The 27,496-nt window shown below is 42.3% G+C and overlaps 1 protein-coding gene across 4 annotated transcripts in view; it reads left to right on the plus strand.

Annotated features, from left to right (window-relative positions):
• The window catches only part of ptdss2 (phosphatidylserine synthase 2), a 35,314-nt gene extending 25,704 nt beyond the window's left edge, over positions 1 to 9,610 (plus strand). For all 4 annotated transcript variants that reach the window (XM_064930610.1, XM_064930609.1, XM_064930611.1 and 1 more), the window contains one exon: positions 2,558 to 9,610. In XM_064930610.1, the coding sequence (XP_064786682.1) occupies positions 2,558 to 2,711 (154 nt within the window). In that variant the 3' untranslated portion in view covers positions 2,712 to 9,610. The remainder of the gene's footprint in view (positions 1 to 2,557) is intronic.
• The last annotated feature ends 17,886 nt before the right edge of the window (positions 9,611 to 27,496 follow it).

Genomic DNA, 27,496 nt, shown 5'->3' on the forward strand with positions numbered 1-27,496 from the left:
TGCCATTCTGGAACATTTGGAAAGCTATGACTACAGTGCATTCGGAAAGTATTCAGACCCCTTTTTCCACAATTTGTTACATTTACAGCCTTATTCTGAAATTGATAAAAGAGAAAATCCTCGCCAATTTACACACAATGGCCCATAATGACAAAGCGAAAACAGGTTTAGTAATTTTGGAAAATTTTAAACAAAAAATATATAATAACATACATAAATAAGGTAACTATTCACTCTAAATTGAGCTCTGGTGCATCCTTTTTCCATTGATCATCCTTGAGATTTTTCTACAACATCATTGGAGTCCATCTGTGGTAAATTCAATTGATTGGACATGATTTGGAAAGGCACACACCTGTCTGTATAAGGTCCCAGAGTTGACAGTGCATGTCAGAGCAAAAACCAAGCCATGAGGTCAAAGGAATTGTCTGTAGAGTGCAGAGACAGGATTGTGTCCAGGCACAGATCTGGGGAAGGGTACCAAAACATTTCTGCTACATTTAAGGTCCCCAAGACAACTGGCCTCCATCAGTCTTAAATGGAAGAAGATTGGAACCACCAAGTCTCTTCCTAGAGCTGGCCGCCACGCCAAACCGCGCAATCGGGGAGAAGGGCCTTGGTCAGGGAGGCGACCAGGAACCTGATGGTCACTCTGACAGAGCTCCAGAGTTCCTCTGTGGATATGGGAGAACCTTCCAGAAGGACAACCATCTCTGCAGCACTCCACCAATCAGGCCTTTATTTTTAGTGGCCAGACGGAAGCCATTCCTCAGTAAAAGGCACGACAGCACACTTGGAGTTTGCCAAAAGGCACCAAAGGACTCTCAGACCATGAGAAACAAGATTCTCTGGTCTGCTTAAACTCTTTGGCTTGAATACCAAGTGTCACGTCTGGAAGAAACCTGGCACCATCCCTACAGTGAAGCATGGTGGTGGCAGCATCATGCTGTGGGGATTTTCTTCAGCAGCAGTGACTGGGAGACTAGTCAGGATCAAGGGAAAGATGAATGGAGCAAAGTACAGAGAGATCCTTGATGAAAACCTGCTAAAGAGCACTCAGGACCTCAGGCGGGGGTTTACCTTCCAAAAGGACAATGACCCTAAGCACACAGCCAAGACAATGCAGGGGTGATTTCGTGACAAGTCTCTGAATGTCCTTGAGTGGCCCAGTCAGAGTCTGAAAGTAACTGCAGCAACCTGGCAGAGCTTGAGAAGGTCTACAGAGAAGAATGGGAGTAACTCATTAAATACAGGTGTGCCAAGCTTGTAGTGTCATACCCAAGAAGACTCTAGGCTGTAATCGCTACCAAAGGTGCTTCAACAAAGTACTGAGTAAATGGTCTGAATACTTATGTAAATTAGTCATTTCAGTTTTTATTTTTAATAAATTTGCAACAATTTCTAAACCTGTTTTTGCTTTGTCGTTATGGGTTATTGTGTGTGGATTGATGAGGGGGGGAAACAATTTAACAATTTTTGAATAAGGCTGTAACTTAATGAAATGTGGAAAAAGTGAAGGAGTCTGAATACTTTTCGAATGCACTGTATGACTCATTCCTCAGCCACCAATACAGTTTATAAAGTATGACATGGCATGAGCTGGTGGTGTGATGCTGTGTCAATGATTATTTCCTTTAACATGCCATGTCACCCTGCAAGAAGTAGAAAAATGACTTGAAACTCAAGGCTGGTTTTCTAAAGCTGACGTGTCATGTTATCTCTGAGGGCTTTTCTAACGATTCTCCCTGGCAAACCCAGTGTGGCCAACCCCCCTTCTGGAGTGCTACCCCACTTCTGGAGAGAGAGATGGCTACCCTCCTTGGGTGCATGCAGTTTCTCAACTCTAGTCCTTTAGTACCCTCAGCGGTCAACATTTTTGCTTAAACACACATAATTCTACAAATCAACAGCTCAGGAGCCGGGTAAGCTTAATTAACTGAATCCGGTGTGTTAAAGCAGGGCCGGAGCACACCCAGTAGCTCTCTACAAGAGGGTTGGCCGTCCTGGCTGTATTACAGGAGATTCAACCTGTCAGTCAGCATGCTGACCCCACCCGCCATCCTCTGATAGCCAATCAGATCAGCAGCTCCTCACCCTGCACCTTCCGCCAACTGTCTTCAGTCATGGTTCTGAAGCGTACAGAGGAATATTTAAAAAAAGCCACCTAATATTAAAAAAAAAGCCACCATATATATCTATATCATACAAAACAGTTAGTATTTTCTTATATATATTTTTATTTCTATCACGGGGAAGTTTTTTTTTTATATATATATGAGCCATAGCCGCATGTAGTCTGGACATGCCGTGTTTAAACAGAGACTTGACAAGTGGTCTCCTCCTCCCCAGCTGTATGTCTTACTATTCTACACTGTCCCTTAGGGAGGATGGGGTGAGCGTGTTCATAACCATTGGGGGTGCTTTAGAATCAGGGTATTTGTAAGTGTGTGTGTGAAGAAATGTGCTAATGTTTAGGCCTATGTAGGCTGGTGAACATCCTTATTCGTGTGTGTGCCACTGTGTCCCCCTTGACTCTCCCCCTCTGCTCTACCCGCAGTGACATCACTCTCCGCTACAAAGACGCTCGCCGACGGAAGCAGGAGGTCACAGGGGACTGCGGCCGTCCCCATGGCAACGGTGGCACGGCAACCCCGTCGGGACGCAGCAAACTCAACGGCATCTCCGAGTCTCTCCGACACAGGAAGTCCTGAGAGGCGGAGCCTGCCGCTGGTAGGGGGTGGGGAAAGGGACAAAAAAAAGAGAGCCGCAAAGCGCTGCAGCGCCATACACACGTAGGGTGCCTGGATCACAAGTGTAGAGGTGTGTCTGGGGGAAGGGGGATGTTCTTGTGCCTACCTGAACAGTGTCATAGTCATTCCTGTGCTGGCTTTTCACTGTTAACACTAATCACAGAACAAAACACCGAACAGGGATTTGGGGTTGTGGTGTCAGCTAGCTATCCCATACTACAGGGATTTACCTCATGTACGTTCATTGTGTAATCGTGCTGGGAACTTTACGGGGCGATTTTATTATTCTGTTATATGTTGAAATTTAATTGGGTCCAAAATTTCTTTTTTTGCAAAACTGGGATCACAAAGGGTTGGGACAGATGATGGATTTTGTTTTCACCGTGGCAGAATTATGTTAACTTAAAATGTAATCAGGATGAAGTAAGGGTTGGGAGGGAGAGGAACCGAACCCCCCAAGGGGCCAGCAAGCATACTTACAAGCTAAATAACAGCCAAAGCTTTGAACAAATCCCTGTTCAAGCCATTTTCTGCTAAAGCAGGGATTCCCAAACTCGGTCCCGGGACTCCCCTGGGTGCATGTTTTTTCTACACAGCTGACTCAAATGATCACCGTTTGATGAGGAGTTGGTTATTTGAATAAGCTGTGTAGTGCTATGGCAAAAAACAGAACGTGCACCCGGGCGGGGGGGGGGCAGGGTCGCGTTTGGGGAAACCCTGCGTCTAAACCATTTGGGCTGTGCCACTCAACCTGCGCTAGGGCAATTAAGTCCCAATGCCGTGGATTGCAATCGTTATATCCTAGTAACATGTGGTAATGATGGCTGTAACATGACAGACAATGGTATTCAAACCAAATTGGATGCAAAGGAGGGATGCAAAGCTGGCCAAAACAAGCTTTAAATACAGAATGAACATCTGTACAATTCTAAATATTCTTAAAGAATGCAGGGCACACAGCCATTGGAGAAATGTGAACAATGTCTGACACACCTGTATTTAATTAGGCTCTTTAATGTCTTAATTAATCACACTGGCGTCATTCATGGGAAATGCGTCTCAGAATAGCCAAAAGCCAGGTGACGGGTAACAATTAGTGTGGGCTTTGAAGTTGAAGTGGTAGCTACAGTATTATATAACCCTTTGGCCCTCGCCGCACTGTTCATCATGGGCGACTATCAAGCCTAGATGACATGAAGGGACTGAGAGGTGTCCACATTGTGGATGTTGGCTACAGACTTAATCCACTTGTGTTGGTGATCACCCTCCCAATAAATAAGGGAGGAAAAAGCACATCACAAAGATAAGACTAAAATGGGCAGCCTTTGCACTGCTCAGGGCTCAATGGTGACTCTTGCTGGGACATGAACTTCGGCACCTTGATTCCATGTGTAATTACAAGCACCATCCAATGTAAAATAACTAGTTGTGAGTCGCAATAGGTATTTGTGTGTGTGTCACTGGATGGAGAGTAGAAGACTTGTGCTAAATAGTTCCAAACTGCCTCATGTGACCTAGAACATGCTTAATGCCATTTATAATATATTGTGAATGTAAACCAGCAGCTCTAAACCTTAAAATAAGGTGGCTTCTCATTAAACACCAATTATTTAACATGTTATGTGGTGGTTATAAACTGGGCTGTAGTGCAACGTAGAATCAGAGGAGTTTGCCATTGAAGTCTAAATGTATATGTATATACATATGTGTGTATATATACATATACATGTATATGTGTATTTATGTATTTCTCAAAGGTTTCCTTTTTTTAAATTGTAATGCTTTTCCTCTCTCCTTCCAGAAATGTTTCTGAAAATTATGGCGTATTTGTGTGTGTATATATGTCTGTATATATATTTGTATGTGTACATGAATCTATATACACAAACACATACACGCATATAGATATAGATATCTGTCTCTCTGTGTCTGTCTGTGCACAGTACCAGTCAAAAGTTCAGACACACCTACTCAAGAGTTTTTATTTTTACCATTTTCTACATTGTAGAATAATAGTGAAGACATCAAGTTATGATATAACACATATGGAATCATGTAGTAACCCATTTTTGTTTTTTAACAAATCAAAATATATTTTTGATTTGATTCTTCAAAGTAGCCAACCTTTTCCTTGACGGCTTTGCACACTCTTGGCATTCTCTCAACCAGCTTCACCTGGAATACTTTTCCAACAGTTTTGAAGGAGTTCCCACATGTGCTGAGCACTTGTTAGCTGCTTTTCCTTCACTCAGCGGTCCAACTCATCCCAAACCATCTCAATTTGCTTGAGGTCGGGTGATTGTGGAGGCCAAGTCATCTGATGCAGCACTCCATCGCTCTTCTTCTTGGTCAAATAATCCTTACACAGCCTGGAGGTGTGTTGGGTCATATGTCCTGTTGAAAAACAAATGATATTCAGATGGGATGGTGTATCTCTGCAGAATGCTGTGGTAGCCATGCTGGTTAAGTGTCCCTTGAATGTTAAATAAATCGGACAGTGTCACCAGCAAAGCACCTTATTTACGGTGGGAAATACAGATGCAGAGATCATCCATTCACCCACACCGCCTCTCACAAAGACACGCCGGTTGGAACCAAAATCTCCAATTTGGACTCATCAGACCAAAGGACACATTTCTACCGGTCTAATGTCCATTGTTTGTGTATCTTGGTCCAAGCAAGTCTCTAATTCATATTGGTGTCCTTTTAGTAGTGGTTTCTTTTCAGCAATTTGACCTTGTGTGAATCAGGCCTTCAGTCTCCTCTGAACAGTTGATGTAGAGATGTGTCTGTTACTTGAAGCACTCTGAAGCATTTATTTGGACTGCAATTTCTGAGGCTGGTAACTATAATGAACTTATCCTCTGCAGCAGAGGTAACACTGGGTCTTCTTTTCCTGTGGTGGTCCTCATGAGAGCCAGTTTCATCATAGACCGAGTTGGTTTTTGAAACTGCACTTGAAGAAACTTTCAAAGTTCTTGAAATGTTCGCATTGACTGACCATGTCTTAAAGTAATGATGGACTGCTGTTCTTGCCATAATATGCACTTGGTCTTTTTCCAAATAGCCCTATCTTCTGTATACCACCCCTACCTTGTCACAACACAACTGATTGGCTCAAAGGCAATAAAAAGGAAAGAAATTCCACAAATGAACTTTTAACAAGGCACCCCTGTTAATTGAAATGCGTTCCTGGTGACTACCTCATGAAGCTGGTTGAGAAAATGCCAAGAGTGTGCAAAGCTGTCAAGGCAAAGGGTGGCTATTTTGAAGAATCTCAAATATATATATATATATATTTAAATTTAATTGCTTGACAGTTTTGGTTACTACATGATTCCATATAGTTTTGATGTCTTCATTATTATTCTACAATGTAGAAAATAGTGAAACATTAAAAAACCTTGAATGAGTGTTTTTAACTTTTTACCAGTAGTGTGTGTACAGTGCCTTTGGAAAGTATTCAGACCCCTTGACCTTTTCCACATTTTATGTTACGGCCCTATTCTAAAATGTAATTTTTTTTAATTTAAAAAAAAAATCCATCTACACACAATACCTCATGTCAAGGTGAGAAGTTTATTTTATATTTTGCAATTGTATAAATATAGAAACGGGTGCCTTGTTTACCTAAGTATTCAGACCCTTTTCTATGAGACTCGAAATTGAGCTCAGGTGCATTCTGTTTCCATTGATCATCCTTGATATTTCTACAACTTCATTGGAGTCCACCTGTGGTAAATGTTCAAATTGATTGGACATGATTTGGAAATATAAGGTCCCATAGTTGACCGTGCATGTCAGATCAAAAACCCTACCATTAGGTCGAAGGAATTGTCCGTAGAGCTCCGAGACAGGATTGTGTCGAGGCACAGATCTGGTGGAAGAGTATCAACAAATGTTTGGAGCGTTGTAGATCCAAGAACACAGTGGCCTCCATCATTCTTAAATGGAGGAAGTTTGGAACCACAAAGACTCTTCCTAGAGCTCTAGAGTTCCTCTGTGGAGATGGGAGAACCTTCCAGAAGGACAACCATTTCTGCAGCACTCCACCAATCAGACTTTTATGGTAGGGTGTCCAGACTGAAGCCACTCCTTTAGTAAAAGGCACATGACAGCCCGCTGTCAGACCATGAGAAACAATATCTGGTCTGCTTGAACCAAGATTGACCCTTTACTCAGTACTTTGTTGAAGCGCCTTTGGCAGCAATTACAGCCTCATATCTTTTTGGTATGATGCAACAAGCTTGACACACCAGGATTTTGGGAGTTTCTTCCTCTTTGCAGATCATTTCAAGCTCTGTCAGGTTGGATGGGAAGTGTCGCTGCACAGCTGTTTTTAAGTCTCTTCAGAGATGTTTGATCAGGTTCAAGTCCAGGCTCTGGCTGAGCTACTCAAGGACATTTAGATACTTTTCCCGAAGCCACCCCTGCGTTGTCTTGGCTGTGTGCTTAGGGTCGTTGTCCTCTTAGATGGTGAACCTTCACCCCCAATCTGAGGCCCTAAGCGCTCTGGAGCAGGGTACTTTGCTCTGTTCATCTTTGCCTTGATCCTAATTATACTCCCAGCCCTTGCCGCAGAAAAACATCCCACAGGATGATGCTGTCACCACCATGCTTCACCGTAATGATGGTGCCAGGTTTCTTCCAGACCTTATGCTCGGCATTCAGCCCAAATAGTGCCATTTTGGTTATCAGACCTGAGAATCTTTAGGTGCCTTTTGGCAAACTCCAAGTGGGCTGTCGTGCCTTTTACTGAGAGAGTGGCCAGACGGAAGCCCATCATAAATGCCTGATTGGTGGAGTGCTTCAGAGGTGGTTGTCCTTCTGGAAAGTTCTCCCATCTCCAGAGGTACTTTGGAGCTCTGTCAGAGTGACTGTCGGGTTCTTGGTCACCTCCCTGACCAAGGCCCTTCTCCCCCAATTGCTCAGTTTGGTTGGGTGGCCAGCTCTTGTAAGAGTCTTGGTGGTTCCAAACTTCTTCCATTTAAGAATGATGGATGCCACTGTGTTCTTGGACCTTCAATACCGCAGAAATGTTTTAGTACCTTCCCCAGATCTATGCCTTGACACAATCCTGTCTCGGAGCTCTATGGACAATTCCTTCGACCTCATGGCTTGGTTTTTGCTCTGACATGCGCTGTCAACTGTGGGACCTTATATAAACAGGTGTGTGCCTTTCCAAATCATGTCCAATCAATTGAATTTGATCAATGGAAACAGGATTCAGCTGAGCTCAATTTTGTGTCTCGTAGCAAAGGGTCTGAATATTTATGTAAATAAGGTATTTTGTTTTTTTTATTTGTAATACATTTGCAAAAATGTCTAAACCTGTTTTTCACTTTGTCATTATGGGGTATTGTGTGTAGATTGTTACATTACAGCCTTCATCAATGTGGAAAAGGTCCAGGGCTCGGAATAGTTTCCAAATGGGGGGGGGGGGGAGTGTTTCTAAATTGGTTTCAGAACATTTTGCCCCCTTTGAATGTGCAGGCTGCCTGTACAAAGTACAAAAAAAAATGTTTAGCTGAAGTATCCCTAAGTCTGTACCTGTTTTCTTGTACTATGTTATGTTGGAGTGTCTTGAAGATGACACTAAGATTTTTTTTAAATTATTATCATTTTAGACGTGAGCCCGGGAATTCAGTCTACCGTGCCCGTTGCGAAGGATCAGGATTTCGGGCCAATTCTATTTCAATTCAGGAAACTGATGATGATGATGATGAAATTCAAAGTATTGGCTTGATAATTGTTCATTGTTTTCTATGTTTACTTTTCAAGCTGACTGCACTGAAATGAGATTGATCCCCAAACCTGCTTATTCTCCAAAACCCGACCCCCAAGCAACAGACCAGAGTCTGGTTTCAATGATGGGCTCTTTTGGCATAGAGGAACTATGTCACTGCCTACATTGATACGGGGGAGATCTGGTGACTCTCCCAACAAATCACGAGGCAGACATGCCAAAACCTTGTGAAGCAAAGGTTGCAGCCAAAATCTATTTTGTATTTTATTCAAGTGGGTAAAGTAGTGGCATAAGCAGTGATGTGGTTCCCCTATGCCAAAAGAGTCTGCCATTGTAACCAGAACTTAGTCATTGACCACGTTTACATGCACACCAATATCCTGTTGTTTTTCGTGCAGTGCGCAGGCTCAATCTTACAAATCATGGGTGTTGTGATATTTTCATTTGATTTGTCAAACAAATCTCTTCCAAAAGGTAGGCTAACTGCACAGTTCGTACGACCAAAATAATTCAATCATTCATTTAGCTGATTCTCCGTACTGGACTCGAGATTAATAAAGAAAGTATATTAATATTCTTCATCCTTGTTCCCAAGACATTTGTTGTATAATTTTACTGCTAGTGATAGTATTATATGACACTGCATGTGAGAGGTTATAGGCCCTACTGTCAGTCTGTGTTTCTGTTACAATTCCATTTAACCTATAACTTAAATGAGGAATAGTCCATTTATTCATTCCAGAATAAGACCTTAAGTGGGATATGAGCTACTATCCGGAAATACTGTGCCCATGTAAATTTGGTCACTGTGCTTCCTAGGGTTGGGTTTTTGAGACTAAAATCTGTTTGACTTGCCTAGTTAAATAAAGGTAAAACATTTTAAAAGGCCTATAGTGTGGTGTTGGGTAAGTGAATTCCCACTCTTAGCCACAAGAGGGCAGCAGATCCCTTCTGTCTCAGTCTCTCCCTGTGCGGTTGGTCTGAGGGCTGTTGAAGCCATTTTCTACAGTTTGAATAAATGTGAACATGTAAAGGATAGTAAACAAAAAATGAAATGCTGCTGTAGCATGTTATTTTATAAAGTTTTCAATAAAATCTAATGAAAAAATTTGAACATTTGTTGTCTTGTCTTTATTTGTGACTCATCAATTATGCATGGTGCAGCTCATATGGCGAATTTACACCGATGTTTCACCAAAAAGGTGCAGACGTTTGTTTCCACCTACACGGCCCGGCTCTGACAGCGGGGTCGCTGGTACTTTTCAGCTGGCATTTTATATAACAATGGAATAACTGAACGTGGGTTCACACCTTCCACGGTTTACACCATCTCACAAAGCAACTCCACCAACACTGCTCTCCCAGTTCTCTCCCCTGCATCCAGCAACTTGAGGGAGTTCTGTCAAATGTTCAGACTGCTTTGCTGTTACGTGGTTGGCCAGGGACTTTATCGAAGTCTTATCTCACTCAACAAATAGCTGCAGATGACCCTATGCCTGCTCGCTCTTATGGGAATGATCTTAATACCCTCTGACTTTACACTTCATAGAGGGCTCATGCTTATGAAACTAAATGTGACAAGTATGATAGAAAAAATGGACACAATTGACAGGTTTAGGGCTCATGCCTGACATTCTGGTTCTCTAGGAAACATGGTTGAATGGTTCCTATTCTGATAAAGACATTGAAGTGATTAATGTATTTAGATGTGACAGATTAAAGGAAGGAGGGGCCATATGTAAAATCAAATTTCATGGTGTCCAAATCTTTCTGTTCCCAAGTAATTTGAGATCCTGGCTGTAGATTTTCATAAACCAAAATGAACATCTTCACTGAACATAAATATAAACAATTTCAAAGATTTTACTGAGTTACAGTTCACTCAATTTAAAAAAAGTAAATAATAATAATTAGACCCTAATCTATGGATTTCACAACTGGGAATACAGATATGCATCTGTTGGTCACAGATACCTTAACGGTAGGGACGTGGATCAGAAAACCAGTCTGTATCTGGTGTGACCACTATTTGCCTCATGCAGCATGACCCATCTCCTTCACATAGAGTTGATCAGGCTGTTGATTGTGGCCTGTGGAATGATGTCCCACTCTTCAAGGGCTGTGCAAATATTAGATATTGGCAGGAACTGGAACACGCTGTCGTACACGTAGATCCAGAGTATCCCGAACTTGCTCAATGGGTGACATTTCTGGTGAGTATGCAGGCCATGGAAGAACAGGGCCATTTTCAGCTTACAGGAATTGTGTACAGATTCTGTGACATGTGGCCGTGTAGTTTCATCAGTTGTCCGGGTGGCTGGTGTCAGATGATCCCGCAAGTGAAGGAGCCGGATGTGGAGGTCCTGGGCTGGCATGGTTACAAGTGGTCTGCAATTGTGAGGCCGGTTGGCTGTTGCAGTGACCATATTACGGGCAGTCATGACTGCAGTAAAATTCCACATGATCAAAATTACAGGTGACCGTTGAGTAACGGTAATCTCCTTTTATGCACTCTGGACATACTTTGGTAGTACCCAAATTGCTACTGTAACTACCATCAGATCCTAATGGCCTGGTACTCTGCGCTCTATTGTCCCTTTAACCACTTTGACATTAATGCAAATGCATTTGAAAATCACAGCAGACACATTTCATAAAAACAGTATGGTGCTTTTAAAACTCACCTTGCTGTGATGGTCAGTTTGAAGAAAGAAGTTCAGCAGCAGTTTGAAACAGTGTAAAACATTGTTGTGGATGTTTCAAAGCCTAACACAATGAAATGCACAGCCTTTCAAAGGTGATGATTAATTCAAAACACTAATGCATATTAGAACATATGATTCAAAGTGTTCAGACCCTTTGACTTTTTACACATTTATGTTTTACAGCCTTATTCTAAAATGGATTCAATTGTTGTTTTTCCTCACCCATCTACCACGCAATACCCCATAATGACAAAGCAAAAACATTTTTTTTCAAAATTGTGCAAATTTATAAAAAAACAAACACATTTACAGAACTATTCAGACCCTTTACTCAGTACTTTGTTACAGCCTTGAGTCTTCTTGGGTATGATGCTACAAGCTTGGCACACCTGTATTTGGGGAGTTTCTCCCATTCTCTTCAGATCCTCTCAAGCTCTGTCAGGTTGGTCACAAGAGTCACCACCTTTGTGAATGAGAGAACATAGGCCGCCTTCCAAACCTTGGGGATAGTGCCAGATATATAATCGTCAGGTAAAACCTATGGGTTAATAATTTGGCAATATGGCAGAGAGATGCAGCAAAAATGGATTAAGCATATCAGCTCCAGTAGATCTTTATTTGCATTAATGCAGGGCAGGGATTTAGCACATCACAGATAGTAAATGATTGAAATGAAAACAAAGATTCACCAGCAATTGAAGCGGTTAAACCGACAAGTCAGCTAGAGGCCGGCAGAGGGAAGAGCAGTCGATTAACTGACCAAGGTCAACTACACCACTGTTTCTCTCAAATAAAAAGCCTGCCGAGATAAAATGACGATCACTTATCCCATTCTTCTCAGTTATAATGCCAGAGTCAGACATACAGTGCATTCGGAAAGTATTCAGGCCCCTTGCCTTTTCCACATTTTGTTGCATTACAGACTATTCTAAAATGGATGACATATTTGTTTAACTCAATCTACACACAATACCCATAATGACAAAGCAAAAATGGGTTTAGAAATTCTGCAATTTTATTAAAAATAAAAAACAAAGTATTCAGACCCTTCGCTATGAGATTCGAAATTGATCTCAGGTGCATCCTGTTTCCATTGATCATCCTTGATGGTTCTACAACTTGATTGGAGTCCACCTGTGGTAAATTCAATTGATTGGGCATGATTTGGAAAGGCACACACCTGTCTATATAAGGTCCCACAGTTGACAGTGCAAAACCAAGCCATGAGATCGAAGGAATTGTCCTTAGAGCTCTGAGACAGGATTGTGTCGAGGCACAGATCTGGGAAAGGTACCAAAAAATGACTGCAGCATTGAAGGTCCCCAAGATCACAGTGGCCTCCATCATTCTCAAACGGAATAAGTTTGGAACCACCAAGACTCTTCCTAGAGCTGACCGCCCGGCCAAGCTGAGCAATCGGGGGAGAATGGTCTTTGTCAGGGAGGTGACCAATAATCCGATGGTCACTCTGATAGAGCTCCAGAGTTCCTCTGTGGAGATGAGAGAACCTGGGTCTGAATACTTAGTGAATGCAGTGCTTTTTCAAAATGTTGTTATGTTACAGCCTTATTCTAAAATCTATGAAATGTGATATCACATTTACATAAACCCTTTACTCAGTACTTTATTGAAGCACCTTTGGCAGCAATTACAGACTTGTCTTCTTGGGTATGACGCTACAAGCTTAGCACACCTGTAGTTGTGGAGTTTCTCCTATTTTTCTCAGCAGATCATCTCAAGCTGTCAGGTTGGATGGCGAGCGTTGCTGCACAGGTATTTTCAGGCATCTCCAGAGATGTTCGATCAGTTTCAAGTCTGGGCTCTGGCTGATTCTCCCATCACCACAGAGGAACTCTGGAGCTCTTTCAGAGTGACCATTGGGTTCTTAGTCACCTCCCTGACTAAGGCAATTCTCAGTTTGGCCGGGTGGCCAGCTCTAGGAAGAGTCTTGGTGGTTCCAACTTGCTTCCATTTAAGACTGATGGAGGCCACTATGTTCTTGGGGACCTTCAATACCGAAGACATTTTTTGGTACTCTTCCCCAAATCGGTGCCTCGACACAATCCTGTCACGGAGCTCTATGGACAATTCCAACTCAGGTGACTTCTGTGGCTCTGTCCTCTGCTTCGACATGGCAGAGGCTGGATCATTCCTGCGATTGTGATAGGGAGTTCGATGGCGAGGCATATATCTATACCTAGGGCAAAGACCTGGTTGCTTCCCAAGGCTGTGAGTCTGTCACTGGGGGCTGATACTGTCGTGGTTAGTGTGGGGTCAAATTACATTATGAAGGTCAGCTCAGAACAGCTGAAGATGGATTTTAAAGTCCCTACTTAACACCAACAAACGCCCCATAATATCTGGCCCTCTGCCCTCCCTAAATCGTGGCATTGAAAGTTTCACCTCCATAACTGGCCACGAGACTATTGCAGCTCTGTGGGTGAAACATTTATTAACAATTCTGACACCTTCAGGAAACAAAGCTTGTTTATAAGGAGGATGGGATCCACCCAAATCACTTGGGTTCCTGGATCCTTTCACAGCAGTATAAGGCTGCGTTGAAACAATGACTTATCAATGGCCCAATTCCAGCTCATTTAATCCCTACCATTATGTCGCTGAGTTGTCAAAATGCTTCAGCAAATGTACATTCTCCCAGGGGCGTTGGAAGACACAATGTAAATAATCTAATTGATGTCCCTCTTACTGCCCGTAATGCCTCTGCTGATCCTACAGCTATTGTATGCAGTAATCATATGCCTATGAACCATAGTAAATCTGTTAGCATTGAGGTGGTGTGCCCTAGTAGGAAGACCACTGTGTGCAGCTCACCCTGCACTAATAAAAAATAACCAGAGTATGTCTACCTTTTGGAGTTGCCATCACAAAGTCCTGACCTCAAGCCTATAGAACATTTGTGGACAGAACTGAAGAAGTGTGTGTGAGCAAGGAGGCCTACAAATCTGACTCAGCTACACCAGCTCTGTCAGGAGGAATGGGCCAAGATTCACCCAACTTATTGTGGGAAGCTTGTGGAAGGCTACCTGAAATGTTTCACCCAAGTTAAACAATCTAAAGGCAATGCTACCAAATTAAAATTAGTGTATTTAAACTTCTGATCCACTGGGAATGTGATGAAACAAAATCAAAGCTGAAATAAATCATTCTCTCTATTATTCTGACATTTCACATTCTTAAAATAAAGTGGTGATCCTAACTGACCTAAAATGAGGAATATTTACTAGGATTAAATGTCAGGAATTGTGAAACTGAGTTTAAATGTATTTGGCTAAGGTGTACTTGAACCTCCAACTTCAACTGTAACATCACCAAATGGACAGGCTGAAATCCACACCAATGATTGGACAGTGTCCATTACACATATGCTATGTTGTAGTTGTGAACAGCTCTTCTGCAAGTTGACAGTTTCCATTGCCAGTGTATCTCCATAAGGACTTCCCATTACGAAATGAACATGCTGAATCAACATCAATGAGAAATTATTACTTCCTTTGACTTCCTATAGACCTTCAAGGTTGATTCAGAGCTTAACATAGTGATAAATTATATATCACTTGGATGTTTCTTATGCAATTTGGACATGGTTTACTGACTTGGGTTCAGAAGTCGACTTCCTATGATCATATATGGCAAATTAACAAAACATGAGCCTTATGGACAAAATCAATTAAATAAGACAAATATACGTCCATACGGTTACTGCATATGTATAATTGACCAAATAAAATTGGGACCTATAGTGCTCCATTTTTATGGAATGTTCTGTCTATCCATGTGAGAGATGCAGACTCTGTCTCAACCTTTAAGTCTTTATTGAAGACTCATCTCTTCAGTAGGTCCCTTGAGTGTAGTCTGGCCCAGGAGTGTGAAGGTGAACGGAAAGGCACTGGAGCAACGAACCGCCGGTGCTGTCTGCCTGGCCAGTTCCCCTCTCTCCACTGGGATTCTCTGCCTCTAACCCTATTACGGGGGCTGAGTCACTGGCTTACTGGTGCTCTTCCATGCCATCCTTAGGAGGGGTGCGTCACTTTAGTGGGTGAGTCACTAGCGTGAACTTCCTGTCCGGGTTGGCGCCGCCCCTTGGGTTGTGCTGTGGGGGAGATCTTTACGGGCTATACTCAGCCTTGTCTCAAGATGGTAAGTTGGTGGTTGGAGATATCCCTCTAGTGGTGTGGGGGCTGTGCTTTGGCAAAGTGGGTGGGGTTATATTCTGCCTGTTTGGCCCTGTCCAGGGGTATAGTCAGACGGGGCCACAGTATCTCCCGACCCCTCCTGTCTCATCCTCCAGTATTTATGCTGCAATAGTTTGTGTCGGGGAGCTAGGGTCAGTCTGTTATATCTGGAGTATTTCTCCTGTCTTATCCAGTGTCCTGTGTGAATTTAAGTATGCTCTCTCTAATTATTTGTCTCTTTTTCTCTCTTTCTTTCTTTCTTTCTCTCTCTCGGAGGACCTGAGCCATAGGACTACCTGGCCTGTTGACTCCTTGCTGTCTCCAGTCCACCTGGCCGTGCTGCTGCTCCAGTTTCAACTGTTCTGCCTGCGGCTATGGAACCCTGACCTGTTCACCGGACGTGTTACCTGTCCCAGACCTGCTGTTTTCAACTCTCTAGAGACAGCAGGAGTGGTAGAGATACTCTTTTTAATGATCGGCTATGAAAAGCCATCTACTCCTGAGGTGCTGACCTGTTGCACCCTCTACAACCAGTGTGATTATTATTATTTGACCCTGCTGCTGGTCATCTATGAACATTTGAACATCTTGGCCATGTTCTGTAATAATCTCCACCCGGCACAGCCAGAAGAGGACTGGCCACCCCTCATAGCCTGGTTCATCTCTAGGTTTCTTCCTAGGTTCTGGCCTTTCTTGGGAGTTTTTCCTAGTCACCGTGCTTCTACACCTGCATTGCTTGCTGTTTGGGGATTTAGACTGGGTTTCTGTCCAGCACTTTGTGACATCAGCTGATGTAAGAAGGGCTTTATGAATACATTTGATTGATTTCCTATATGAAAATCTACTCTCTCCCCCTATGGGATTTTGTTTTTTTACACTTGGCATTTGTAATGTTCCGGTTGCAATATGGTTTTGATGAACTGCCGTCCATTTGAGTGGTATTTGCGATTGTGTATATGGTTCGCCCATTGCCATTAATTTTTGTCCATTTCATGGTGTTCTTCCCTTAGCCTTAAATAAAGAACAGGTGCAAGCAACTACCAGGTCCCAATCAGTGACGCGTCAATTAATAACTCCTGTGATCAACAGGGGGAAGAGTTAACAGGGGTAACACCTTATATTTGTCTGGGTGAAACCTGTAGCAGGTGAATTAGGTTATGGGCATGTAATACAATGTATGGGGGCAGCTTCTAATTACATTGTCCCCTCCGTGACATACTTTTGTATGTGCATGTTTAGTGTATGTGGTCACCCCTTCAAATTAGGGGATTCAGCTATTTCAGCCACACCTGTTGCTGACAGGTTTATAAAATCAAGCACACAGCCATGCAATCTCCATAGACAAACATTGGCAGTAGAAAGTCCTTACTGAAGAGCTCAGTGACTTTCAACGTGGCACGGTCATAGTATGCCACCTTTCCAACATGTCAGTTTATCAAATGTCTGCCCTGCTAGAGCTGCCCAGGTCAACTGTAAGTGCTGTTATTGTGAAGTGGAAACGTCTAGGAGCATCAATGGCTCAGCTGCTAAGTCGTAGGCCACACAAGCTCACAGAATGGGACCACAAGTACTGAAGCGCGTAGTGTGTAAAACATTGCCTGTCTTCGGTTGTAACACTCACTACTGAGTTCCAAACTGCCTCTGGAAGCAACGACTGGGTCGCATCTCTGGCAACCGAACCAATAGAACAAACGACCAGCTGGCTTGGTTAGCAACCCTAGATTTGTTTCGGTACTATATCTTGTGGAAGGATGAAACGGTATGAATAAATTAATCCAAATAAGGTTTTTAATGAAAATATGTCAATCATTATTTGATTATGTTGGTATCCCTTCGACTAGGGCCTAACAACACCTGTGCCAATATCCTTCAAGCACCGGTTTCTCTGGCATTATCACTTAAATAGAGTCTTCTGTCTAACCTGAAACGAATGGTTGTTATGTTGTGGAACAGAGCAATAGGTACTTGCCATTTGGTTGTGACGAACATTAGTTTAGAAAGTAATTGTTTACTTTGTGTTTGTTGTGTAATTGGTTGGCTAGTTTGCTAGTTAGCAAGCTGAGATGTATTTGCTCAAATTGGCTAGCTAGTCGCTAATGAATAAGATCTGCTGTGCTTCTGCTTCTCTCTGGCTGTTGCCGTGCCCAGATGAAGTGGGAGCAAACTGCTACTGAGATAAAAATGTTAAGATCTCTATCTTGAGTAGCTAGATTTCAAGTTTGAACAAATGCAATATATATATATTTTATTGGCTTGCTAAATGAGCTGGTTTTCCTGTAAGTGTCTATCCGATAAAGTTGTTGTTCTTATGCTTATGTTCTAAATTCCCAATCTTGCCCTCAATCCATTCACAGTCACCTAATAATCCCCAGTTTAAAATTGGCTCATTCATCCCCCTCCTCTCCCCTGTAACTATTCCCCAGGTTGTTGCTGTAAATGAGAACGTGTTCTCAGTCAATTTACCTGGTAAAATAATGGATAAATAAAATGATGCAATGTCGAGGAAGTGTTACAGCCACAACATCATAATCAAGTACTCAAACATCAGCAGACCAGCGAGGATGAGGAAAGCTTATAGAACAATGACTTCTAGCTAGTTACACTATCAGTTCAAAAGTTTGGGGTCACTTAGAAATGTCCTTGTTTTTGAAAGAAGAGCACATTTTTTTGTCCCATTGAAATAACATAAAATTGATCACAAATACAACTGTAGACATTGTTAATGTTTTAAATTACTATTTGAAATGGCTGAACTTTAATGGAATATCTACATAGGCATACAGAGGCCCATTATCAGCAACCATCACTCCTGTGTTCCAATGGCACGTTATATGTTAGCTAATCCAAGTGTATCATTTTAAAAGGCTAATTGATCATTAGAAAACCCTATTGCAATTATGTTAGCACAGCTGAAAACTGTTCTGCTGATTAAAGAAGCAATAAAACTGTCCTTTAGACTAGTTGAGTATCTGGAGTGTCAGCATTTGTGGGTTTGATTACAGGCTAAAAAAGGCCAGAAACAAAGACCTTTCTTCTGAAACTCATCAGTCTATTCTTGCTCTGAGAAATGAAGGCTATTCTATGTGAGAAATTGCCAAGAAACTGAAGATCTCATACAACGCTGTGTACTACTCTCTTCACAGAACAGAGCAAACTGGCTCTAACCAGAATAGAAAGAGGAGTGGGAGGCCCCGGTGCACAACTGATCAGGAGGACATTAGAGTGTCTAGTTTGAGAAACAGACGCATCACAAGTCATCAACTGGCATCTTCATTAAGGTATTTTAGTTAATTCTGTTTCTAAAGTGCTTTATGTTGGATGTGAGTAATTGAGCAGGTCTATAGTTGTTTATTACATATCTATTCAGTCACAACTCACTCATTATTTTATGTTGCCTTTTTATATATGCAAAAATGATATTTGTTTTTTACTGTTACCTTTTACATGCTGAAACGGTCTCATTAGTTTTGGGCTAGACTATGATCTGTAAATAGATACTGTAAATGTCTACCCTTTAAAAAAAGTTGTTGATGAATGAAATTAGCACCATTTTGAATAGTTTGTTGTTACTGTCTGGTGAGGAAGTGGGAAATGTGGAATACATCAGAGGAGGAAGGGAGAATGATGAGAAATCAGAACTTGGACAATGTCAGGGAATAAGCAGGTAAATGTACAGCCTATCAGTGACAAAAGAAACGGTGCAGAGATGTAGCCTTAAGATAATATTAGATATTTGCATTTTATGTACTGGACACAGGGCTAGCCAGCAATTCTCAAAACATTGGATTACCATCTTGAGCAATGAAGTCTCAATTTGCAGCACATTTTCACATGGACGTATATACACTGAACAAAATTATAAATGCGACATGTAAAGTGAAATAAAAAATCCCGGACATTTTCCATATGCACAAACAGCTTATGTCTCTCAAATATTTATAATTTCCTTTTTAGAAAATATTTTCATCCAGCCTTTCTTGTTTGGAAAGTATGGTGACTAATATTGCTTTAATTTATCCATCAAACACATGGAGTTTTTGAAAAAGTAGGTACTTTTCTCAAAACAACCCCATCTGGTGAATAGAAAGTGTGATTAAAATGTGTTTTCACATGCAGCTTAATACTTCAGACAAGGAAAAATTATGGACAGCTAATTCAAGTGAAAAGCGATAAACTATATCCTTGGAATGGAGCACTAGAATTGTATTGTTGTCATCAACGGGAGTCTATAAGTCAGTCAGTCATTCAATTAGTCAGCTAACCACTAGGACACTTTTATGATATCAATAGCAATAGACTTTGATTGTATTGTTTCATAGAGTCATCATAGATTTTGGGTAAAATCAGTCACAGCAGCCTATTTTCAAGTTGGTCACCATTCATTTCAATGTGGAGGAACTGAATAGATTTTTCAATGGCATAAATTAATAAATATTGGTGAAATAAGACCAACAAAGGCTGAAAATGTGTGTTACTGTAAGAAAAATGCTAAAATATTTTGTCACGGCTTCCGCCGAAATTGGTCACTCTTCTTGTTCAGGCGGCGTTCAGCGGTCGACGTCACCGGTTTTCTATCCGCCACCGATCCACTTTTCATTTTCCATTTGTTTTGTCTTCATTGTACACACCTGGTTTCCATTCCATAATTATGTTCCCTATGGAACATGGTTCCCTGATGGTTTTGCGCGTGTTTGTTCATTGTAAGTTGGTCAGTATTTGAGCTTGATTACTTTCCTTCTTGGAATATTTGTGTCTCTGTGTCCTGCGACTGACAGACTTACCTGCTACACCTAGATGCCTTACAAAGATGCACCAGAGATATGAGTTATATGTATTTAGCAACATTTTACCAGAGCGTCTAAATTACTAAAATGTAAATGTACTGTTATAATGGTAGAAATATGACATATGATAAAACGCTGAAAATAAGGTCTGAGGTTAATATGAGCTTAGGAGATATTTTATGTTTTCTTCTATGAGATAATATCAGTCATTTAACATGATCTTCATCAATTGTGAAGCCTATATGTGCTTTATGTGCTTTTTTTCAAAACATAAATGTTTAAAAAAATACCAAACTATGACATTAGCTGATGAAGATTATCTCATAGAACAAAATTTATAACATTTCCTAAGCCTGTATTTACCAAATTAGTCGTTTTACAAAAACGCCATTCATTACCCCATTACCCCGGGCTGTCGAATGAACCATGGCTGAGTTAGTCCCTACAAAAATACGCCATTACTATTTCTCTATAGCAGGGACAGGGAGCTGGCTGGATGTAGTGGTACCCACTGATGGCCTTTACTATGGGCGGGGCTGACCCTCCCTCCCTGGGTTTCCTCTGCCCATGCAGGGAGCTGGCTGAATGTAGTGGCACCCCCTGCTGGCCGTAGGCGGGGGTTAGGACCCTTCCAGAGATTGGCCCACACTCACTGGGCTAATCTCCCCCATCTCGTTGCGGCAGGGAGCTGGCTGGATAAAGTAGCGCCTCCTGGTGGCCGCGGGCGGATGTCGGCCTTCCCTGTCCGGGGGTCAGCTCCCGTTCTCTGGGTCGGCCCCAGCCCTCTCTGGGTGTATTTAGTGGTGTCCCCTGGTGGCCATTTGTAGGGGTTGGGCTCTCTCTCTGGTGGTCGGCCAGCCCTTCCTGACAGTCTCCCCCTCTTCCATGGTGCAGAGAGCAGGGTGGATGTTGTGGCGCCACCTGGTGGTCGGGGGCATGGGGCCAGCGCCCCCTCTCCGGGTGTTGGCCTCTCTCTCCCTGGGTAGGCCCCATTCCTCTCTGGAACTCTCCCCCAATCTCCCTAGTGCAGGGAGCTGTCTGGATGGAGAGGCGCCCCCTTGCTCCCTTGGCAGAGTGCGGAGATTGGGCACCCTATCCGGGGGTCGGCCCCCCTTCCCTGAGTTGGGCCCAGCCCTCTCTGGCTGTCTTCACCCCCCTTTCTCTGGTGCAGGGAGTTGGGTGGATGCAGTGACTACCCCTAGTGGCCGTGGGCGGGGGTCGGCCCATTTCCTGGGTCGGCCTCAGCTCTCTCTGGCCCTCAACCCCCATATCCCTGGGGCAGGGAGCTGGCTGGATGTAGAGACGCACCCTGGTGGCCTCTGACTGAGGTCAGATAATGTCCCCGTGGAAGGGAGCTGGGTGGATGTATTGACGCCCCCTGGTTGCCGTTGGTGGGGGATTCCCCCCCCCCACTCTGGTGCAGGGAGCTGGCTGGATGTAATGGTGCCCCCTGGTAGCCTTGGGCATGGGCAGCGTTGGGTCTCCCTCCCTGATTCAGCCTCAGCACTCTCTGGCCCTCTCCCCCATATTTCTGGGGAAGGGAGCTGGCTGGATGTAATGGAGCCCTCTGGTGGCCTTGGCCAGCCCTCGTCCCCAGTGGTCGGCCCACCCAGTCTCTGAGTGGAGTCTCTGGATTACAGCGTTCTAATCACCTGTAAATACACACTGGACAGGTGTAATGAATACAGTGGTGCAAAAAAGTATTTAGTCAGCCACCAATTGTGAAAGTTCTCCCACTTAAAAAGATGAGAGGCCTGTAATTTTCATCATAGGTACACTTCAACTATGACAGACAAAATGAGGAGAAAATTATGATGGAAAATAAGTATTTGGTCACCTACAAACAAGCAAGATTTCTGGCTCTCACAGACCTTCTTTAAGAGGCTCCTCTGTTCTCCACTCGTTACCTGTTTTAATGGCACCTGTTTGAACTTATCAGTATAAAAGACACCTGTACCAACCTCAAACAGTCACACTCCAAACTACACTATGGCCAAGACCAAAGAGCTGTCAAAGGACACAAGAAACAAAATTGTAGACCTGCACCAGGCTGGGAAGACTGAATCTGCAATAGGTAAGCAGCTTGGTTTGAAGAAATCAACTGTTGGAGCAATTATTAGGAAATGGAAGACATACAAGACCACAGATAATCTCCCTCGATCTGGGGCTCCACGCAAGATCTCACCCCGTGGGGTCAAAATGATCACAAGAACGGTGAGCAACAATCCCAGAACCACACGGGGGGACCTAGTGAATGACCTGTAGAGAGCTGGAACCAAAGTAACAAAGCCTACTATCAGTAACACACTACGCCGCCAGGGACTCAAATCCTGCAGTGCCAGACGTGTCCCCCTGCTTAAGCCAGTACATGTCCAGGCCCGTCTGAAGTTTGCTAGAGAGCATTTGGATGATCCAGAAGAAGATTGGGAGAATTTCAGATGAAACCAAAATAGAACTTTTTGGTAAAAACTCAACTCGTCGTGTTTGGAGGCCAGAGAATGCTGAGTTGCATCCAAAGAACACCATACCAACTGTGAAGCATGGGGGTGGAAACATCATGCTTTGGGGCTGTTTTTCTGCAAAGGGACCAGGACAACTGATCTGTGTAAAGGAAAGAATGAATGGGGCCATGTATCGTGAGATTTTGAGTGAAAACCTCCTTCCATTAGCAATGGCATTGAAGATGAAATGTGGCTGGGTCTTTCAGCATGACAATGATCCCAAACACACCGCTCGGGCAACGAAGGAGTGGCTTCGTAAGAAGCATTTCAAGGTCCTGGAGTGGCCGAGCCAGTCTCCAGATCTCAACCCCATAGAAAATCTTTGGAGGGAGTTGAAAGTCTACTTTTTTGCCCCACTGTATGTCAAGGGTAAATCTGATGCAAAGCATCACTTCTCACACTGAGACTTGTTTTTTAGATTGTCCCTGCCAAATACACTGAATATCGCCTATTCAGTTAAGCTAAACAATCTTGAACCACAGATTTTACATGAAGTAAAAGTAATGATAGAAGGAGTCTAAATCACACATCAATGTTTAGCCTGGTCTGACGGTGTGGTCATGTGGTGTATAACCAGGACTCCCGAAACAGTGCTTGCAGTTGAGAATAATCAGGTTTTATTACCTTTTCTTTACAATTCTAAACTTTGGTGGAAGGTGAAGTGGAACAATAATCAAACTCAAAACACAATTTGCCTTTAGGCTTGAATATCACCTTTATGTAACATGCCTCCCCTACCAAATCCTACTTCTGCCTCTGAATCCTCACCATGTTCTCATCTACGGAGTTCTTTACTATATATAAAGGAAATGATGACACAGTCCCGTTTCTTGATGGAAGTGTTTACAGCGGTCCTCTGTTGCTAAGTTCCAGGCTGGGTCCTTGAGGAAGATGAGAGGCAGCTGTGAGGTTGACTTTAGGTCTACCCCTCCGGTTCTGAATGAACGCTGCTTGTTCAATGGGCTGATTGGTGCGTTGCTCTGGAACTCCTTTCCTTTTTGTAGTACTGTCCAGATGTACAAACTTGAAAGCTTCTTTCCGAGAGACCGACCAGACACAGAGAGGGAGAGATTTACAGACACAGAGGAAGAAAGAGAGAGGGGGAGAGAGAGAAAAAAAGACGAGAGATTTCCATATACAATATTGGAAATGTGTTTTATGCAGTGTTGTAAAAATAGTTGGGGGTATATGTACTTTACTATTTAGATTTTTGAAAACTTACTTTTACTCCACTACATTCCTAAAGAAAATAATGTACTTTTTACTTCATACATTTTCCCTGACACCCAAAAGGTCTCGTTACGTAATGAATCCTAAACAGGACCGGAAAATGGTCCAATTCATGCACTTATCAAGAGAACATCTGTTGTCATCCCTACTGCCTCTGATCTGCTTTATTTGTAAATTATGTCTGAGTGTGCCCATGACTATCCGTAAATTTAAAAAAAACAAGAAAATTGTGCCATCTGGTTTACCAAATACAAGAAATTTGAAATTATTTATACTTTTACTTTTTAGACTAAAGTATATTTTTGCAATTATATTGAACAAAAATATAAGTGCAACATGTAACATTATCCACATGCACAAAAAGCTTGTTTCTCTCAAATTTTGCACACAAATATATTTACATCCCTGTTAGTGAGGATTTCTCCTTTGCCAAGATAATCCCTCCACCTGACAGGTGTGGCAGATCAAGAAGCTGTTTCAACAGCATGATCACTACAAGTAGCGGTGTGTGGGGTAAATTCACTGGGGAAGCCAAGCCCCCCTGTATGTGTTGTGATGAATGTGTTTGATGTTAATTAATGTGCCTTGCGACCGTGATATATAGACCTAAAGGCCGAGACAATAAGAAGACAGTGGCAGGATTCATTCAAGCACACAATCGCATAGAGTAGGCCAGAAGGCAAAACTGAAGAACCTATCCTCTACCAATTAAAACAATGGCGGAGGCGCAAAAGTACTTCAGTGCAAAGGTGTTTATTTACTGTACATAGTGATTCCGGAAGAAAAACAGTACTGCCACCAAAAGTATACATTATGGGGACAGCTAAACAGTGCTGCCCCATCAACCCCCCCCCCCTCCCCCCCTCCCATTTGAACTGAAGAGAGGCTCCTTTTGTAGGTGAAGTCCCTCCCATCAGAACATACCAAACTCATTAGTTAATTAATTTGATTACAAACATCAAAGCCTACCTTTTCCACTCAGCTAAACATTTAATGAATTATCTTCATTAAACTTTTGCAATTGGTTTATCATAATACAATATAGCACATTTATGAAATCCCATCACTACTGACATTCACATGAACGTGCCAGGAAACTACAGAGACGGAGGGAGGAGCAGAAACAAACAAACAGCGCACTCTTCCACATGCTGTATATAGACTTTTCTACTGTATTATTGATTGTATGTTTGTTTAATCCATGTGTAACTCTGTGTTGTCGTATATGTCAAACTGCTTTGCTTTATCTTGGCCAGGTCGCAGTTGCAAATGAGAACTTGTTCTCAACTAGCCTACTTGGTTAAATAAAGGTGAAATAAAATAAAATAAAAAAACTCATCAATAACATTGATAAGTACAATAAATGTGACTTAAATTAAACATGAAAGCTTGTCTGCATATTCCTTATGCCATACCAAACTGTTACTGAAGGGAGGTAAGAATAATGTGTTGAATGTATGAACTGAGACAGCGAAGTCAACTTGTTTGTCAACCCACATTGATGCTGTATCTGAAAACGGAGGAGGGAGAGGGAGATGAGTGTGTTAGTTTACCAAATGCAAATCCGTCACTAGCCATGGGATAGGTCGTTTTATTTTCCTGCCTTGTGATGGACACAGAACCGGAAGGGCTGGAGCTCCAGATAACACCTGGTCAAGCGAGAATTCCGGTCCTTCATGGTCTGGAACCAGGTCAGGGCTCTGTGCTCCATATGCAGGTCAAATTCTCTCCCAAGAGAGAATCACCACATCATCCTGGAGGACCTTGTCCATCAGCCTCTGGAAAGTTGCAGGGGCCCCATGAAGGCCAAACGGCATGACCTTGAACTGGTAAAGGCTCGTCGGCGTCTGGAAGGCAGTGTAGGCCTTGGATTCTTCATGCCAGTACCCTTTGCGGAGATCCAATATGCTGATATATTCACTCCAGTAAGTCATCAATGCGTGGCATAGGGGAGGCATCAAACTAGGGTGGTTGTTGTTAAGCTGCGCTAATGTGACTAGAATGACGTTGCAAGTAACATCCAACTTTCCAGGACAAAGACATGTCTTATATGTGCAGAAAGGTTAAATTATTGTTAATCTATCTGCACTGTCCAGTTTACAGTAGCTATTACAGTGAAACAATACCATTCTATTGTTTGAGGAGAGTGCACAACAATAGGGAAGCTATTTTCCATCATGTATGACCTTCCTCGGAGTATGTAAACTTACATGTTTTATTACCATATAATTTTTGTATGTTCTCTATAGTTATGTACTTGAAAATGTATAAATTGATCAATTCAGCACATTTAAGCAGACTTGATGAAAACAATTGTGCAGTATTGCAATGCTTCACTGGATCAGTCTGAAACTTTGCACATACACTGCTGCCATCTCGTGGCCAAAATCTAAATTGTGCCTAAACTGCAATATTACATTATGGCCTTTCTCTTGCATTTTAAAAAAAAATAGAAAAATCCAGATTTTTTTATTTGCATTATCTTTTACCAGATGTAATCTATTATATTCTCCTACATTAATTTCACATTTCCACAAACTTTACAGTGCTTCCTTTCAAATGGTATCAAGAATATGCATATCCTGAGCTATCAACAGTTAGATTTGCGTATGTCATTTTAGGCGAAAATTGAAAAAAAGGGTACAATCCCTAAGAGGTTTTAAAGAGTAACCATCTCCCAAATTAAACTCTATAAGTTATATATCTATTTCATCGATAAACAATCATCTTAATAATCATTACCTATCAAAATGCTGAACATCGTAACCTCATGCATCTGCAAAAACACCAACCTTACTCATGATTCAGGACTACACCAATTGGTTTAATTATTAATTTTCTAGCTAATTAAAATGAGAACAAGATAACACTTAATACATGAGAAGAAAGGTCCCTAGTGGACTGACAAAATATGGTGGCTTATACACAACTATTTGAAGAGGGGTGGGGAGGAGAGAGAGCGAGAGAAAAATAATACTTATCATGAATACATTCTAGGACTGGTCTCACATTAATCATATACTTTGTACATGAACGCTTGTAAGGTTCTGGTGTCCAAAAGGGGGGGTCCCCCCTTTCCATCTTCTCACATCTGTTCACTCTATACGATGCTCCTAGTGTGATATTTAGCCAGCCGTGTCTATGGTTCCCCTCGGTAATGAGATTAGGAGCATACGGTGATTTGAGATCCATAGTTGGATGGGATGGTTTGCAGCGTAGTATAATGGTCACACTTCGATTCGCTTTTCTCAATGTCTAACTTAGGGCAGCTAATCAGCTGTACCTGTGATTGTCTGGGGAGTGAGCTTCTAGCCTACACCTCATGTTGATTATTCAGACCACTTTACACACACACAGCAGCAACCTGGCAATGTTCTGTTCTGATACGTTAATTCTTATCCAGTCCTTTTAATATGCACTCTGGTCGAAAAGAATGGTTCCATCACACTGACATGCTCTTCTGACTTCACCCAGGGGGTGGCTACTTAATGTGCACAGGATATGATTATGATATGATCTTATGACTCCCAAAATCACATTCACATCTTAACAAAAATACTTTAATAATTTTTCATATCGTCTGCACA

Source organism: Oncorhynchus masou, chromosome 22 (assembly GCF_036934945.1).
Source record: "Oncorhynchus masou masou isolate Uvic2021 chromosome 22, UVic_Omas_1.1, whole genome shotgun sequence".
Lineage (NCBI taxonomy): Eukaryota > Metazoa > Chordata > Actinopteri > Salmoniformes > Salmonidae > Oncorhynchus > Oncorhynchus masou.